Raw genomic sequence first — 16,153 nt, 5'->3', positions numbered from 1 at the left:
TCCAAAGATGTGTGCAGAACAGAGCAGATGTAATCTCTGATTAACCTCTCAAAGCGTTTGCTGATGATGGGGGTCAGAGAAACAGGACACCAGTCATTTAAGCAAGTGTATAAAAGGCGGGATGTGCCTCTGTTCAGTCAGGTTATGTACTGAGGAGCCAAGGACAAGGTTTGGCCATTACAGCGGCTTGGTACAGTTTTGTGGCAAGGGGGACACAACGTCTCATTACATTAGTATCCTAGACATTCCCCTTCTGTCACTTACTCGACGTTGTGTCGATTGTAGTGACACAAGGCGCCACCTACAATGACCATGTTACATGATCTGCTGATACTGGTGCAGCAGGCTGTTGCGTGCCAAAGGCGCATTAGCATCAAGGTGCACATAACCCTCCCCGATACCCCACTAAGACATCATATTGTTTTTATTAGGTTCCCTGGATCCGACCAAGGATTCTCTTGGGGGGTATATTGTTTTTATTAGGTTCCCTGGATCCGACCAAGGATTCTCTTGGGGGGGTGGGAACAAGCAACGTGGCAAGCATGGGAGCAGGCCGCACCAGCCACTGCCCTTTCTCTATGTTTCTCCTCATAGAGTGTTAGATGAGGCTGGGGCTATGTAGCTATAACACGCATCAGGGAAGGCGTTCTTTTCCGACTCCTATTCTTTCAGGGGGAAAAGACCCCGCAGAGACCACCACCTGCCCAGTCTGGGGGGAGGCAAAGTGTGGCGAAATACGTCACATGGGTTTTCAGGACACATGTGGAAGTGAGGCGGTGGTAGATCCTACCTGCTGAGAGGGAGGAGTTGCTACAAACACAGTGACCGGGGGGCAGAGGGGACTGCCCAATGGAGACGTGTGTACACTGGTAGGGGGACTGTACCGCGTATAATACACACAGGGGTATTAATCCATGAAGGCGAACCCTGTGGAGCAGGGTAATTAGTACAGAGTAATTAGTACCCATAGTGGGTCTGCTGAATTTGCGGACCAGAGGGCTAGGGAGGATAAGACATCCAGGGACTGCAAGTTTAGTGGACTCGCAAGCAGTACACCCGGTCAGTCATCCTGTGTTACCGAGTTCTACATGCTCGGCCTGACAAAACATGGGTCGAGACCGACTCAACCCGGAGATTGTAGAATATCTCAAAGGTATTGGGTGTTGCCCAGCCTGCTGCTCTACAGATGTCTGTTAGAGAGGTGCCGTTGGGCAGTGCCCACGAGGATGCTACACACAGAGTGGCTTGGGTCTGATAGGCCAATGCGTTGGCGTCGACTACCCAGTGGGCAAGCGTCTGTTTGGTGACAGCGTTCCCTTTCCGCTGTCCGTCAAAGCAAACAAAAAGCTGCTCAGTGTATCTAAAGCTCTGTGTGCAGTCTAAATAGATATGCAACGATAAGGCTGGGTCTGCCTCCTCCCGGGGCACTCCAGGCAAGTGTTGCTGACAGAGAATGCTTGCAGGTCTCTAACCCTCTTGATGGAAGCAAGCGCAATCAGGACAGCCGTCTTCTGGGAGAGGGCATTTAGCGTCCTTTTGCAAAAGGGTCGCGATTTCCGCACGCAGGGTGCTGGCTTTTTCACCGAGCACAGAGGTGGGGCAGATGCTGCTGAAATGGGGCAGACGCCTGGCGAACTGAAATGAGGGAGAAAGCCGCTGGCAATGTGCCATAGATCCAACAGGAAAGCTCTCTAGAGGTAAGGTGGAACAGAGTGGGGTTTCAGCTCGCTGAACACACACACAACCGCTCGGCTCCAAAGAAAGAGTCTGACAGAACAGAGGCACATCCCACCTTTTATAGCTGAATGTCCGGGGGCATTGGCCTTTTTCATATTCAGAGGTATCCGAGGCTCCCGAAAGAAGCCCCTTGTGTCGACACAATGTCGAGTGAGTGACAGAAGGGGAAAGCATACTGTTTCTAATCATTTTAAATAAATACATAAATAAAAAGTAATATAATTTTTTTTAAATGCAATTATCAAATGACAATTGCTGTGTTTTACATAAAAAAATATATTTTTTAGCTCAATATTAATGAAATAAACCAATACAAACATAACCTTGCTGCAATGTAGACACTAGAGGGACAAAGATATAAACTCAGGTTTAGGTGGTTTTGCTTATTCTGTGTGTTTTTAGCAATACATAACATGGTGTTAAAGCTGAAAGGGGCATACAAAGAGGATTTTGTGATCTCTAATTCTGAGGATAACTCTGGCTTCCTGAAGAAATTGCAATACTACATCAATCGAGACCTGGAAACTGAACTCAATCTCACTTCTGAGACTATTGCCATCCCAGCACAAGTATTCCTAATACACCATGCTTATTTATAATTTATTGCATTTGAACTGTTGCAAAAATTATAATCCTATTCATATTTCATATTTGTTGCCATAAGAAACAGGACACATTTGTTTTGTTTTTTTGCTTCTAAAAGCGGTGTGAAAATATATAGATTTACAAAGTGTCAAAACAAACACAACAGGCTTTAAATGTTTAATTAAATATTTACTGTTTGTCCAGACTATGATGGACATAGTGGATGGTGCAGTTCCAATCATTGTAAACACTGGATCCTCAATCCCTTTAAAACCAATGCCAGCCAAGCACCATCTTACAGTCTCTTTGCCTTTGGGAGAGGTGAGTACTGGCAAAATCAACTTTGTTACTACAGTGTGTTGCAGATTAGTCACCTATTAGTAGATTATACACTCACCTAAAGGATTATTAGGAAACCATACTAATACTGTGTTTGACCCCCTTTTGCCTTCAGAACTGCCTTAATTCTACATGGCATTGATTCAACAAGGTGCTGAAAGCATTCTTTAGAAATGTTGGCCCATATTGATAGGATAGCATCTTGCAGTTGATGGAGATTTGTGGGATGCACATCCAGGGCACGAAGCTCCCGTTCCACCACATCCCAAAGATGCTCTATTGGGTTGAGATCTGGTGACTGTGGGGGCCATTTTAGTACAGTGAACTCATTGTCATGTTCAAGAAACCAATTTGAAATGATTTGAGCTTTGTGACATGGTGCATTATCCTGCTGGAAGTAGCCATCAAAGGATGGGTACATGGTGGCCATAAAGGGATGGACATGGTCAGAAACAATGCTCAGGTAGGCCGTGGCATTTAAACGATGCCCAATTGGCACTAAGGGGCCTAAAGTGTGCCAAGAAAACATCCCCCACACCATTACACCACCACCACCAGCCTGCACAGTGGTAACAAGGCATGATGGATCCATGTTCTCATTCTGTTTACGCCAAATTCGGACTCTACCATCTGAATGTCTCAACAGAAATCAAGACTCATCAGACCAGGCAACATTTTTCCAGTCTTCAACTGTCCAATTTTGGTGAGCTCTTGCAAATTGTAGCCTCTTTTTCCTATTTGTAGTGGAGATGGACCCGGTGGGGTCTTCTGCTGTTGTAGCCCATCCGCCTCAAGGTTGTGCGTGTTGTGGCTTCACAAATGCTTTGCTGCATACCTCGGTTGTAACGAGTGGTTATTTCAGGCAAAGTTGCTCTTCTATCAGATTGAATCAGTCGGCCCATTCTCCTCTGACCTCTAGCATCAACAAGGCATTTTCGCCCACAGGACTGCCGCATACTGGATGTTTTTGCCTTTTCACACCATTCTTTGTAAACCCTAGAAATGGTTGTGCGTGAAGATCCCAGTAACTGAGCAGATTGTGAAATACTCAGACCGGCCCGTCTGGCACCAACAACCATGTCACACTCAAAATTGCTTAAATCACCTTTCTTTCCCATTCTGACATTCAGTTTGGAGTTCAGGAGATTGTCTTGACCAGGACCACACCCCTAAATGCATTGAAGCAACTGCCATGTGATTGGTTGATTAGATAATTGCATTAATGAGCAATTGAACAGGTGTTCCTAATAATCCTTTAGGTGAGTGTATACAGTCTATGCATATCTCATGTTTTAATATGTATATTTGAAATATGTTAATTGTCTAAAAATGTGTGTGTGTGTGTGTGTGTGTGTGTGTGTGTCTGCCAAAGGATAAAGTTGATCTGCAGCTCCAAATGGACGTTCGGTAACAAATCTTTAATTTCTGTGGATCCTCTGTAATAGGTTAAAAAGAAAATACATATGTATGTGCAAGACAAAACATTATAAGCTTGCAAAAACCATGAAACATAGTAAACTTTGGTGTGTGTTTTGAAGCTCTAATGAAGATCTGGATGTACGACTGGATTTTGATATCCCAATAGAAGAGAAGAATTTTTTGATGAAAAGGACAAAAGTCGTGTCACAAGCTCTACAGAAAGCTTTGAATCTCAACTCTCCACCTGAGCCTAGCAAGGTAGTACAAATGCAAGCACAAATACAGTATATCCATAAAACGACACTAGACATTGCACACTACACAAAGAACAGAGCAGATTGTTTTACTTAATATTTCATTACTTTTACTAAACACACGCATGTGTTGATTTTACTCATCAATTAACTTAAAGGTGTTGTGTGTAATCATGTGCTGGACAATTATGTTTATCTGACCAATGAGCAGACTGCAGACAAGGGTTGCAACGGTATGAGATTTTCACGGTATGATAACCGTCTCAGAAAATATCACGGTTTCACGGTATACGGTATTACACAATTACTATTATCAGTGAAAACAGAAGGGTTATTTTATTTATCTATTTATTTTAGAGCAAACACTTTTATTTTGTTGAAGTATGTGTAAAAAAGTCTCCCTTTTGAAAATAATATAAATAGAAAAAGTAAGAAAGCTAACAGAATTATAATAAACAGAATTATAAACAAGATAAAACATAGCATGTAACTATAACATGTTATTTAACTAAAGCATGTTAGTTTACATGTTAAATGAACTACTAAATGAAAAATAACATCAGCTGTGTGAGCTTTTAAAGTAATGTCCTATGATTATTAACAGTTAACATATACTGTAGGTGCGCGACAGTGAGGTCAGACTGCTCCTGTCAGTACCTTTAACTCAGTGGTTCTCAACTGGTTTTGCTTCAGGACAGATTTTTCATTTGAAATCATGTGTCGACCTGCCATAGATTAAACATAACCTGTATATAATGTATCCTGGGTTGCATTTCCTTTTATGTTGTATAGTTTTGTTCATGGTTTTCCAGTACAAGGACATGAATCAAGTGACATTATTCTTGTTGTTGTTGTCAACAACAAAATCTACAGGAAGTTTTCTCTCCCCATTTTAAAAATTGAAGAACATATTTACTTATATGAGCCCATTATTATCCCATTTGTTATCTAACATTACATATTTATACACATATTACACAGAAGGAAAGGGTCCTCGTTACCATGGTCAGTGTGCTAGTCTTAAATAATAGTAATAATAATAAATGTATTTATGAAAAATAAATACTAGCTGAAACACATCTTGAAACTTTAACTAAAACTGCCACTGTTGATATAAAATGAGGTTTAATAGATTCTACTTTTAGATTATTTCATATGAAACCATACACATTTTGTCAAAATATAACAGTTACTCATGTAAAATCCTGAAACAAATTTGTAAAGGTGATGGTGTGTAATTTTGTATTTATTTATTTTTTTGGCACATAGCACAGTGTTGCTCTTTTCCTCCTCAGTGCTGTTTGGCATGTCAGGGCTGCTACTGTTTGAGAGGTTCGAATTGACAATCTCCGAAACACTTTAAACTAGAAAACTCTCACTAGAATTGAAATTGGTCGCATCAGTTTTGATGTCTGCGCTCCGCAATATCGAGGGAAGCCCAGTTGTTGAACGCGCGCACCAGAGAGAAGAGCAGATCATTAGCACGAGCTCGTTACACTTGCGAAAGTGCCGATGAGAAGTCTTTAGCTGTTTGCGAAATTATCATTAAATCTGCCTCGGCAGTCCTAAATAGTCGATCACTCGGGCGGCCGCCAAAATATCTTCAATGGGAGAAGTTACCATGGCATTGTTATTTCCCTGCTGTCTGCGACCCAGTCCGAATAGACCAGTTGAGAAACACTGCTTTAACTCACCCACTCATGTCAGACCCCCTCGCCTCGCTTCTCTCTGACATCTGCTGCATGTGTGTGTGTGTGGCGCAAGTTGACGAGTCTGACAGACAGTCGAGAGGGAAAGGAGATGTGCATGCGCATGTGAGAATCTCCGTCTGGTTGCATTTGTTTCTCAATACCGTAGATAAGCAAATGTACACGGTATGATAACCGTCAATTTTCAAACTGTGGTATACCGTGAAACCGGTATACCGCTGCAACCCTACTGCAGACCAATGAGAGACAGTTACTTTTGCTTGGTGATGCTCATGGTATAAACATTACAGAATTTACCTTTTTAATGTAGTGCAGCAATTCGGTGCAAACTCAACCCCCACTGTCCATTCACATTATTTTCAAGTGAATATTGTACAAATGATCTGATTGCAATGTAAATAAATACTCAGCAACAAACAGAAGAAAGTTTGACTCATGTCAGTTTTGTTTTTTATGTGATTCCTCAGGTGCCATTGGTGGCTGTGGTGTGTTCTGGGGGCGGGTCCAGAGCGATGACTGGCACATACGGAAGCCTTAAAGGCCTGCAGAAGCTCCAACTTCTTGATGCCGTCAGCTACATCACAGTGGTTTCTGGTTCCACTTGGTGAGAATAATAAGCACTTTATGCCCCAAAACGAGTTAGATAAATGTGTGTGTGTATCGTGGACAACAGTATCCTCAGAATATTGTTAAAACTGCATAAGGCCGTAAACCGTGAAATCCCAGTAATTTAGTAGTCCACTGCAAAAAAAAACATAAGCAACATTACAGCTCAAACAATATATGAGCTTTAACAGAAGAATTAATGTGAGTGCTTTCATACAAATTATGAGATTTACATTTCTGCCTTAAACTTGCCAAATTAATAACATGAATAAGAAGACTACAATTTGAATTCAGAACTGAAGATCTGTTGCTGAGTTTCGATGTAACATTTTTAATCTTTGTCTTTCAGGGCTATATCCTCTCTATATGAAGACCCTAACTGGTCAAAGAGTGACCTTGATAAGTTAATGGAGTCTCCAAAAAAAGAGCTTTCTAAAAGTATGCTCTCCATGTTTTCCCATGAGCAGCTGAAACACTATAAAGAGAAGATGGAAGAGAGAGAGAAAGAAGGACACCTTGTCTCTCTCATTGACATGTGGGGTCTGGCTTTAGAGTATCTTGTCCAAGGGAAGGTACTGAAATATAGAAAAAGTTTAGGCTGTCAGTAATTAATCTATATGAAAATCTTATATACTGAATAATACATTCCTTTTATAGAAACAAATGAGTACACTATCTGAACTGCAGAAGTCACTGTCAGAAGGCCAGAACCCTCTACCCATCTTCACTGCTGTCAACTTGAAGAATGGCAAGACCGAAAGTATAGTGGATGCTGGTATGTATGTGCTAACAGTAGATGATGGCCGTTCAGCTGCTAATGTAGTCTCTGCCTCAGATGGCAATGCCCATGGACTGTTCATGGACCATCTGATAACATTACATGCAAAAAAGGCAAGGGCTTTCCAAAAGTGCAAGCTCCAGCCTATTCACTGCATTAAGAATTTAGTTTCAGTGTAGCGATTTGCCCTAATCTGTGAGGTTTGAATAGATAAGTCAATTTATGAAAGTTATTCAAAGGTTTCGAGTTTTAGGGATGTTAATGAGCATAACCGTACACTCACCTAGCTCTTTATTAGGAACACCTGTACACCTACTTATTCATGCAATTATCTAACCAGCCAATCATGTGGCAGCAGTGCTATTCATAAATTAATGCAGATATTGGGTCAGGAGCTTCAGTTAATTTTCACATCAACCATCAGAATGGGGAAAAAATATGATCTCGTGATTTAGACCATGGCATGATTATTGGTGCCAGACGGGCTGGTTTGAGTATTTCTGTAACTGCTGATCTCCTCTTATTTTTTTACACACAACGGTCTCAAGAGTTTACTCAGAATGATGCAAAAACAAAAAAAATCCAGTGAGCGGCAGTTCTGCAGACGGAAATGCCTTGTTGATGAGACAGATCAGTAGAGAACGGACAGACTGGTTCGAGCTGACAAAGGCTTCAGATACTTAACTTAACCACTCCGTATAATTGTAGTGAGCAGAATAGCATCTAAGAATGCACAACATGTTGAACCTTGAGGCGAATGGGCTACAAGAGCAGAAGACCATATCGGGAACTTTATTTCAACCATAGTGTTAAGTGAGTGAATAATCTGCTTTGTTTTTAGGCTATAAAGCTATAAATGTATTATTTTTTTATTTTTTTTTTATCCAAATTGAATTCCATAACATTAATTTAGAATGGTTGCACTGTATGGGTTAAGAAGGGATAAGCCCATCGGGGGCACCTTGGGTGCCCCTAGGGCTTTGCATCTGGGGCTTAAAGGTGCTGCAAGCATTTTTATTTTTGTATAATATTTTAAATGTAATGGTATGCAGAAAAAGTTCCTTCTCCCTGTAAGATATCACTGAAATAAGAGTCCTGAGATAATGCACCAGTCTTTGTGACAGCACTAGAATGTGTATACAGCAAACAAAAATGTTACTGTGGACAGCGGACACATTATTTGATCAGCCAATCAGAAGACTTTGTTGTGCTTTCAGCCTGTCAGTCATTTTGCACATTCTCATAGTATAGAAGTTTAATATTTTAAGAATATATTTTAATACCAAGTAAAACAAATATTTAAATGAATGAATAATACCAAAGTAACATCATAATCGATATAACACCAAAGTACTGATTCACCATCTTGTTGGCAACCGTTTTCCAGCTCATGTATATGCGTGCATACGATTTCTGAAGCCCAAGCATCCGACCAAGCCGGGGCCCCATTTTGATAGTGTTTGCTTAAATTAAATCAAATAATAATTTTTAATTCATCCTATCAACCATTGTAGCCAAGTACAATCAAAATGTTTAATGAAATAAAGATAATGCACATTTTTCCAGTTTTTCCACAATACAGTGATTTAAAAAATATATATATATTTATCTACATACATTTTTACAAAACCTATTTTTTGTGCAAAATCTACTACACCCAGTAACATTTTGGAATTCAGTTGTTATTATAACCCAGCAATTATTTATTGTTGTCATATGTCATTATAATATAATGATACAGTATTATTATTGCTTTGAAGATTTGTTGTATACAATAGTAAAATATTCCTGTCTTATTTACTTTCACCTGGAGTTTATATTCTGATGCTGAGGCTGTATTTTATGTAAGTATCGTAGGCAACGTTCATATTGTAACAAACATACAAGGCATGGTAGCCCCTCAGCACACTAGAGCAGAAGGGGGGAAAACCATTGCCGTTTATCAAGCGCTGAAACTTTGCTTTTTGCAGAACAATCTGGAATAATGTTAAACATTGGTCTTAAAGGGACAGAGATAGTACCCTTTTTGCTACCTGAACTTGTTCAGAACGTTAAATCTTTGTGACACCTGCGCTAAAAAACTAAACATATCTAGACACAGTTCAACGACTGAAACTGAACGCAGGTGTCTTGGCATGCATTTTTAAACCTGATCTTATTAACTTAACACAGCATCTAAAAATGTGCCAGTCCTCCATGAGACACTGAAGAAACCATGAGACAGGGTGCAGCATGTGTAGACATTCATCCAGCACATTTACACAGGAAAACAGAGCAGACGCAGGCAATAACACGTTCTCTGTGAACAGCCCCTAACTCATCAATTCGCACGTATTTCTGAGTGAGAGCGCGTGCGCGAAACAAGTTCTGATGGCCTAGCCCCAGGCCTATATATGTGTGTGTTGGATATTGGAAACTGAGTTGGTTAATCCAGATCCAGGAAGTACCTAATATTAAGATAAATATCCCTGAAAACAAATGTAATATATTCAAATGTGCTCGAGGAATTTGCAAACTTTAAGTCACGAGCCAGACCATTTGCGTTTTTTGCTAAACGATTTTATTAAGACTAGGTGCCATTAAACTTTTGGCAAAACTTAAATTTTTTCTCTTAAGCATCTATTTTAGCCTATTTACAGCCTCAATGTACACGATGTGTGTCAAACTATGGAAAGCCAAAAGGGCTTTTTTTATTTTATTTTTTCTAAACATTTAAATCACGTTTTTAAGTGCATAGTGTTAAAAGCATGCCATTTTTTGATCTTCAAAAGTATCGGCACAAAAGTTTTTTTTTTGTTTCAGTAATATTTAAAGATTTACTACATAAATAAAATCTCAGAGATGTAATATTTAATATAAAGTGTATTGTATTACATCAAAAGATGTAACATGTTCATATGTATCCACAGAGGTCTGGGCTAAGCACTGAATGTACACTGACACTAGAACCGCCCCTGGATAAGACAAAAATCAACCAGCTTTTAATAAATTATAAGACCAATCATTGAAAGTGGTACTACTTAAAATGCTTACATCATATCAATTATTAAATTTTTCTGTTTTTGCTCTCTTTTAATTTAGAATGGTGTGAGTTCACCCCATATGAGGTTGGATTTCCCAAGTATGGCGCCTTTGTACCTGCACAGAACTTCGGTAGTGAATACTACCTTGGTCACATAGTCAAGAAACTCCCTGAAACTGGGTTGTCCACACTGCTGGGTGAGTGTGTTCTAGAACATAATGAAGGCATGAAACCGGAGGAAAAAGTGAAGGAAAGAAAGTGAAGAGAAAGGAAAAGGTGACATGTTGTGCTGAACATTTGTCAACCAAAATAAGTTGCAAATTAAATGATACATTTTAAAGGGTTCATATCATTATTGGGGCTGGACTGCAGCAACTACATTGGACCCAACAACAAACCTCTAATCTATAAGTAAACTATGGAATATAGGTTCATATAAACCCAAATTATAAAAACTGTACAATGCAATCCAAATAAATATGTGCAAATAGTTCAGAGTCAAAATGAAAATGCATTATTATAATAATAAAATATAATACAAATGGTGACCTTTATAGAAATATACCCTAATTATCCATGGGTCTTAAAGTTGCATTCAATTTTGAATACACTTCACTATGTGTGTTTGTTTATGTTTGTATTTATGTAGGATTGTGGAGCAGCATTTTCTCGATAAATCTGACACAGATCTGGAATTACGCCACTGGAGTTTCCCCTTCATGGACTATAGAAGGTGTGAGTAACAAAGGTGAGAGTTTGGGATGCATTCAAACACTATGTACACTTAAGCAGTACACCCACCAGAAATATTAATCATTTTTATGATTATGATTTTGTTTTATCTATTATAATACCAATCACATTTGAGACTTTAATTATTATACACAGTTTGGTAATGACAATTTTCTTTCTCCTTGTCCTCATTTGTAAAGAAACTGATAGTAAACCAAGAGCACTTTCCACGCACCTGATCAGCCCTGTGACTATCTTAGCTGAAATTGTGAGTGGCTTTCTGAACAGCCGCCCCATTATCAGCCAGATGTACAACTTCCTAAGAGGCTTGAATCTGCACAAGGACTACAGTGAGAACACAGGCTTCATCACATGGAAAGGTCTACAGCATTACTTACAGTACAACATTGACCACTTCGAGTGTGCATTCTTTGTTTTTATCTCCCCTTAAAGGGATAGTTCACCCAAAAATTTTAATTTTGGCCGAACGGCCATCCACGTATTCACAAGAGAGTCGAGTTCCAGCGTATGGTGTTGGCATAGTGTAAGCTCTAGTGAGAAGTGACGAATGCAGAAGCGCAGAGGATATAGGAAGCCAGTCAATGCATGGACGGCCATTATCGGAAGCCAGTGATTATAGTTTATAAAGTTCTAAATCTGGATATTTTTCTTACAAAAATGCTTCACTTCAGAAGGCCTTTACTAAACCCCTGGAGCCATATGGGTTACTTTTTTGATGGATGGATGCGTTTTTTGGGCTTCAAAATCTACCATTCATTCCCATTATAATGCTTGGAAGAGCCAGGATATTTTTTTAATATAAATCTGATAATTTTCTTTTTTGGGTGAACTAACACTTTAACAGTAACAGAATGTACAGTTGACACAAAAGAGAGGCGTCTTGGTTGCATATCTTCCCAAACTGGTTTGTTTTGTGATAATTACCGCTGACAGTACATTATGCCATTTATTGCAAGGGAGGCAACTATCACAGTGCAGGCAGTTGGACATGATACATGATTATTTTACCACAGAATGTGATTTTACAATCAGAATAAAGTATTTGATTGTGCCTTCCTTTTAATAAGCAATTTAACTGTTCATCAATATATTTTATAGGGCCTAGTGCAAGAGTGACCAACCCTGCTTCTGGAGAGCTACCTTCCTGCAGAATTTAGATCCAACCCTAATCAAACACACCTGAACCAGTTTATCAAGGTCTTTAGGATTACTTGAAAATGACAGGCAGGTGTGTTGGAGCTAAACTCTGCAGGAAGGTAGCTTTCCAGGAGCAGGTTTGGTCACCCCTGGCCTAGTGATTTGATAACAGTTGTTTTTTCATTATTTCTTTAAAGTAAAATATCTATCTTTATTGTTTACATCCCAGAGGTTCTGATATATGTAATCTTCCTGAAGAGCCATATTTTGCTCTACGATGACAATTCTTTGCTTACATTCAATGCAGACTGATGAGTAATGAGTTGTGAAACAGCTGTCATTAAACAGCATTACGACTTAGTCATAAACCTTAATCATTTGAAAGCACAATCAACTGACGCTGCAGCAATTTCCTTAGTCTACTTTAATAATGAAAATATAATTTTGTGATGTTTATCATTGGATGATATATAATCAGGGCTTTTACATTTGAATTGCTGACATTATTTGCACAGTCTACTATAATATGAATACTCTGTCTACAGAAAAACACCCAGATGCCTTTCCTAACAACATGACACCAACTGATCCTGTGCTGAGCTTAGTAGATTCTGGATTTGCCTTAAATGCAGGATTCCCTCCCGTGGTACGCTCTCATAGACATGTGGATGTTATTCTGTCTCTAAATTATTCCTGGGAGGAACAGTTTAAGGTGAGGGTTACCTAAAAGTTTAGTTAAGAGCAGATGCATAGCATAAGTACGGAATGTTGTTTTCTGTGCATTATGTTTTTGTAAAGTTTGTGAATGTAAACAACAGGTATTGAAGCAATCTCAGGAATATTGCATCGATCGCAAGATTCCATTTCCAAAGATCAACTTTAAAAAAGTGGAGTCAGAGCCATTGAAAGAAGTGTATGTGTTTGAGGATAAAGACAATCCAGAGGCTCCCGTAGTGATTCATTTTCCCATGGTGAATATTTCATTCAAACAGTTCAAAGCTCCTGGTAAGTGCTGTCAACATTCATCTGCTTGGGGGGGGATTGAGGCAAATCACTATGTTCCCACAAGCGCTTAAAAGCACATTGGCAAATTGGGCATTCCAAATTGGGAGAAAAAGGGCAAGCAATAATAAAAAATAAAAAACAGAGTACAGATTAAAGTTAAAGATAATGGTGGTGTAACTGATTTTTTTTTTCATGGAAAGCTATGCTATTTTTACTACTCACTGAAAGATACTGAAATAAGTGTACTAAGATATCTCACCAGTCTCTTTGACAGCTCTGAAATCCATAAACTGCTCACAAAAAAAGTGTTAATGTTGCTTTCTGCCTGTCAATTTTGCGCATTCTCATAGTAATATAATAATGCCATTTTTATGACATGTTATTCATAACAGTTATCAGTTGAGGACGCTATATTGATGTTGTTTATAACAACATTTTCTGCTTGTGTTGGTGTCTATAAAGCTAATTTGGTATCTTTGGAGTGCTGGGATTTGGAAAAAGGAGGCGTGGCTAATCCAACGGCTCTTTTTTTGAAAATTCTAGAACAGTTAAAATCACTTACAGCACCTTTAAGATTAAATACTTACACTGATAGAATGTTCAGCATTCAAAATCTAACTATAAATAAGACAGCAATGACATCATTGTAAAAGACTATTACTCATCTACAATTTTAATCCAATTACTTCACTGATTAGTTAATCAAAAAAGTAGCTAATGTAGTATTATTTACTTTAAAGGTATTTTCTAAAACACACAAAAAAAATTCTGCTCAATGAGTTCAAAATAATGTATTTTTCCTCATTGTCCATTCACACACACTTCATCTGTCACAGAAACATTAACTGAAGTACATATTAACATGTTTTAAGTTTACTTAATATTATTTTAGAAATATGTAACCAAGTATTGTACTTAAAATGTGCTAAATTGAAAATCAGTAACTGTAATCTGATTACAAGAATTTTTAAATGTTGTGTTACACTACGTTTTTATTTAAATTAGACTACAGTAATTTGTAATCACATTACACCCAACACTGATAATATACAGTATGTATTTTATTGTATCATCATATGTATTTGCATAATGAATAATGTTTTTTTTTTTTTTACATCAGTTTGCACACTAAATTGTGATTTTGTCTTGTCTTCCCTGAACATCATTTATAGTCATGTTTACACTGCACTACTAACTGTGTTGATTGTGCCATAATGACATAACAAGATGCTCTCTGATGCAGCATTTAATTTACATGGAAACAAAGCCTTACCCTTAAGCCTAAAATGTTAACACTGTTCTTGTGCTGCATTGCAAGCACTGATATTTCTTTCAGGAAATACAAATCCAGTTGTCCTTTGATATTCTGTTTATTTTGTGGTTTCATTTCAGTATCTGCCATCTGTGGATTGAGCCTAAATAAACAAGAATGTTCACCATAACTATAACAATAATGTAGTATTATCTGTTTGTGTGTCCAATAGGAGTGAAGAGAGAGGGTGAGAAAGAGCTGAAGGAGGGAGCAGTTGATGTTGACATTAACAGTAACACCTCTCCATATATTACTCACAAACTTACTTACACACCGGAGAACTTCCAGAAACTGATCAACCTCACCTCCTACAACATCGAAAACAACAAAGACATAATTTTAAATACGCTGAACAAAGTGCTAAACAGAAAAAGTCAGACAGGTAATGATAAGATCAACAAAAAAGAGATGAATGCTGGTGAAAAGATCAGCTTGAGGCCTTCACCAAAACAATGATTGCAAAAGATTGAAGCAAGAAGACTCTAAAGCACACCTCAAAACAGGAAGTGTGTGTTTTATTCAGTGAGTCTTAGTCAGTTTGCCTGCTCTGAATTCTAAGTATTTAACATTTATGTCTAGAAAATTGAACAAAGCCCTGTGGTTTGTCAATGATATTAAGTAATGTGTCATTTGACAAAGTGTGTGATGCAGCAATGTATGTGTAGAAACTGTTTTGTGAAATCCACCTGATACTGTATTCTAAGGATGTACCTTGTATGCACTATGTACCTCAATATTAATTGCAATATTGTTTAATAAGTAATTTTCTTTTGAAATGATCGGTTAAGTATCAGACTATATTTAGAATGCATAGTGTTCTAAATTAATTTTACTTAAGATTATATTTGTTTAGTGTTTAAACAGAGACCATATGATGATGTATGGTTTATGACAAAATAAAACCAATGAAAAGGAGTTTGACATTCAAGTTAAGTAATTTTTATTTGTATAGCACCTTTCACAACACGCATTGTTTCAAAGCAGCTTTACATCATTGTGTAGTTTGATGAAATATGATTAAGAATAGTGTTTAAAAAGTAATTAAATTATAATTATATTTAAAACCACAGTGAGTAAGCAAAAGGCAACTGTGGCAAGGAACACAAAACTCCATAAGATGTTTGTTAATGGAGAAAAATAAATTTGGGAGAAACTGTGGGGTCCAGTTCCCCTCTGGCTAACATCAGGAATATAATGCCAATATTACAAATGCATAGTGCAAGTCGTGGTTTAAAATGATTCAACTTAGTAAGTGTTAAGGGTCAGTGTTTGTTAAAGTTTGACCTTTATCAAAATATTTTCTAAATAATTTAGTGAGAGTTTTGTGTTTGGTAGTTCAGTGAACAGACACATTATCTATATGATATCTAGGTGATACAGTGTCAATGTGTTGCAGTTTATGTGACCTGTGTGAGACATCTCAAGGCAGCTAGCAGATGTTCGAATTAACCAGTTTGTCAAATACAATCATTATTAAGACTATGAGCCAAATTACTA

General features: G+C 38.0%; 1 protein-coding gene across 4 annotated transcripts in view; it reads left to right on the top strand.

Moving 5' to 3' along the window:
• The window catches only part of pla2g4f.1 (phospholipase A2, group IVF, tandem duplicate 1), a 29,937-nt gene extending 14,259 nt beyond the window's left edge, over nucleotides 1–15,678 (top strand). For 2 of the 4 annotated variants that reach the window (XM_052145335.1, XM_052145336.1), the window contains 13 exons: nucleotides 2,140–2,306; nucleotides 2,527–2,643; nucleotides 4,034–4,068; nucleotides 4,200–4,338; nucleotides 6,511–6,647; nucleotides 6,999–7,221; nucleotides 7,307–7,424; nucleotides 10,509–10,646; nucleotides 11,099–11,197; nucleotides 11,382–11,561; nucleotides 12,885–13,051; nucleotides 13,158–13,344; nucleotides 14,829–15,677. In XM_052145335.1, the coding sequence (XP_052001295.1) occupies nucleotides 2,140–2,306; nucleotides 2,527–2,643; nucleotides 4,034–4,068; nucleotides 4,200–4,338; nucleotides 6,511–6,647; nucleotides 6,999–7,221; nucleotides 7,307–7,424; nucleotides 10,509–10,646; nucleotides 11,099–11,197; nucleotides 11,382–11,561; nucleotides 12,885–13,051; nucleotides 13,158–13,344; nucleotides 14,829–15,112 (1,991 nt within the window). In that variant the 3' untranslated portion in view covers nucleotides 15,113–15,677. Of the gene's footprint in view, nucleotides 1–2,139; nucleotides 2,307–2,526; nucleotides 2,644–4,033; nucleotides 4,069–4,199; nucleotides 4,339–6,510; nucleotides 6,648–6,998; nucleotides 7,222–7,306; nucleotides 7,425–10,508; nucleotides 10,647–11,098; nucleotides 11,198–11,381; nucleotides 11,562–12,884; nucleotides 13,052–13,157; nucleotides 13,345–14,828 lie in introns of all 4 variants that reach the window. The other 2 variants (XM_052145333.1, XM_052145334.1) reach the window with 2 other exon arrangements.
• Nucleotides 15,679–16,153: the final 475 nt, after the last annotated feature.

This window comes from Xyrauchen texanus, chromosome 16 (assembly GCF_025860055.1).
Source record: "Xyrauchen texanus isolate HMW12.3.18 chromosome 16, RBS_HiC_50CHRs, whole genome shotgun sequence".
NCBI lineage: Eukaryota > Metazoa > Chordata > Actinopteri > Cypriniformes > Catostomidae > Xyrauchen > Xyrauchen texanus.
The sequence above is the reverse complement of the archived record's forward strand: the minus strand, read 5'-3'. Positions and strand labels throughout refer to the sequence as shown.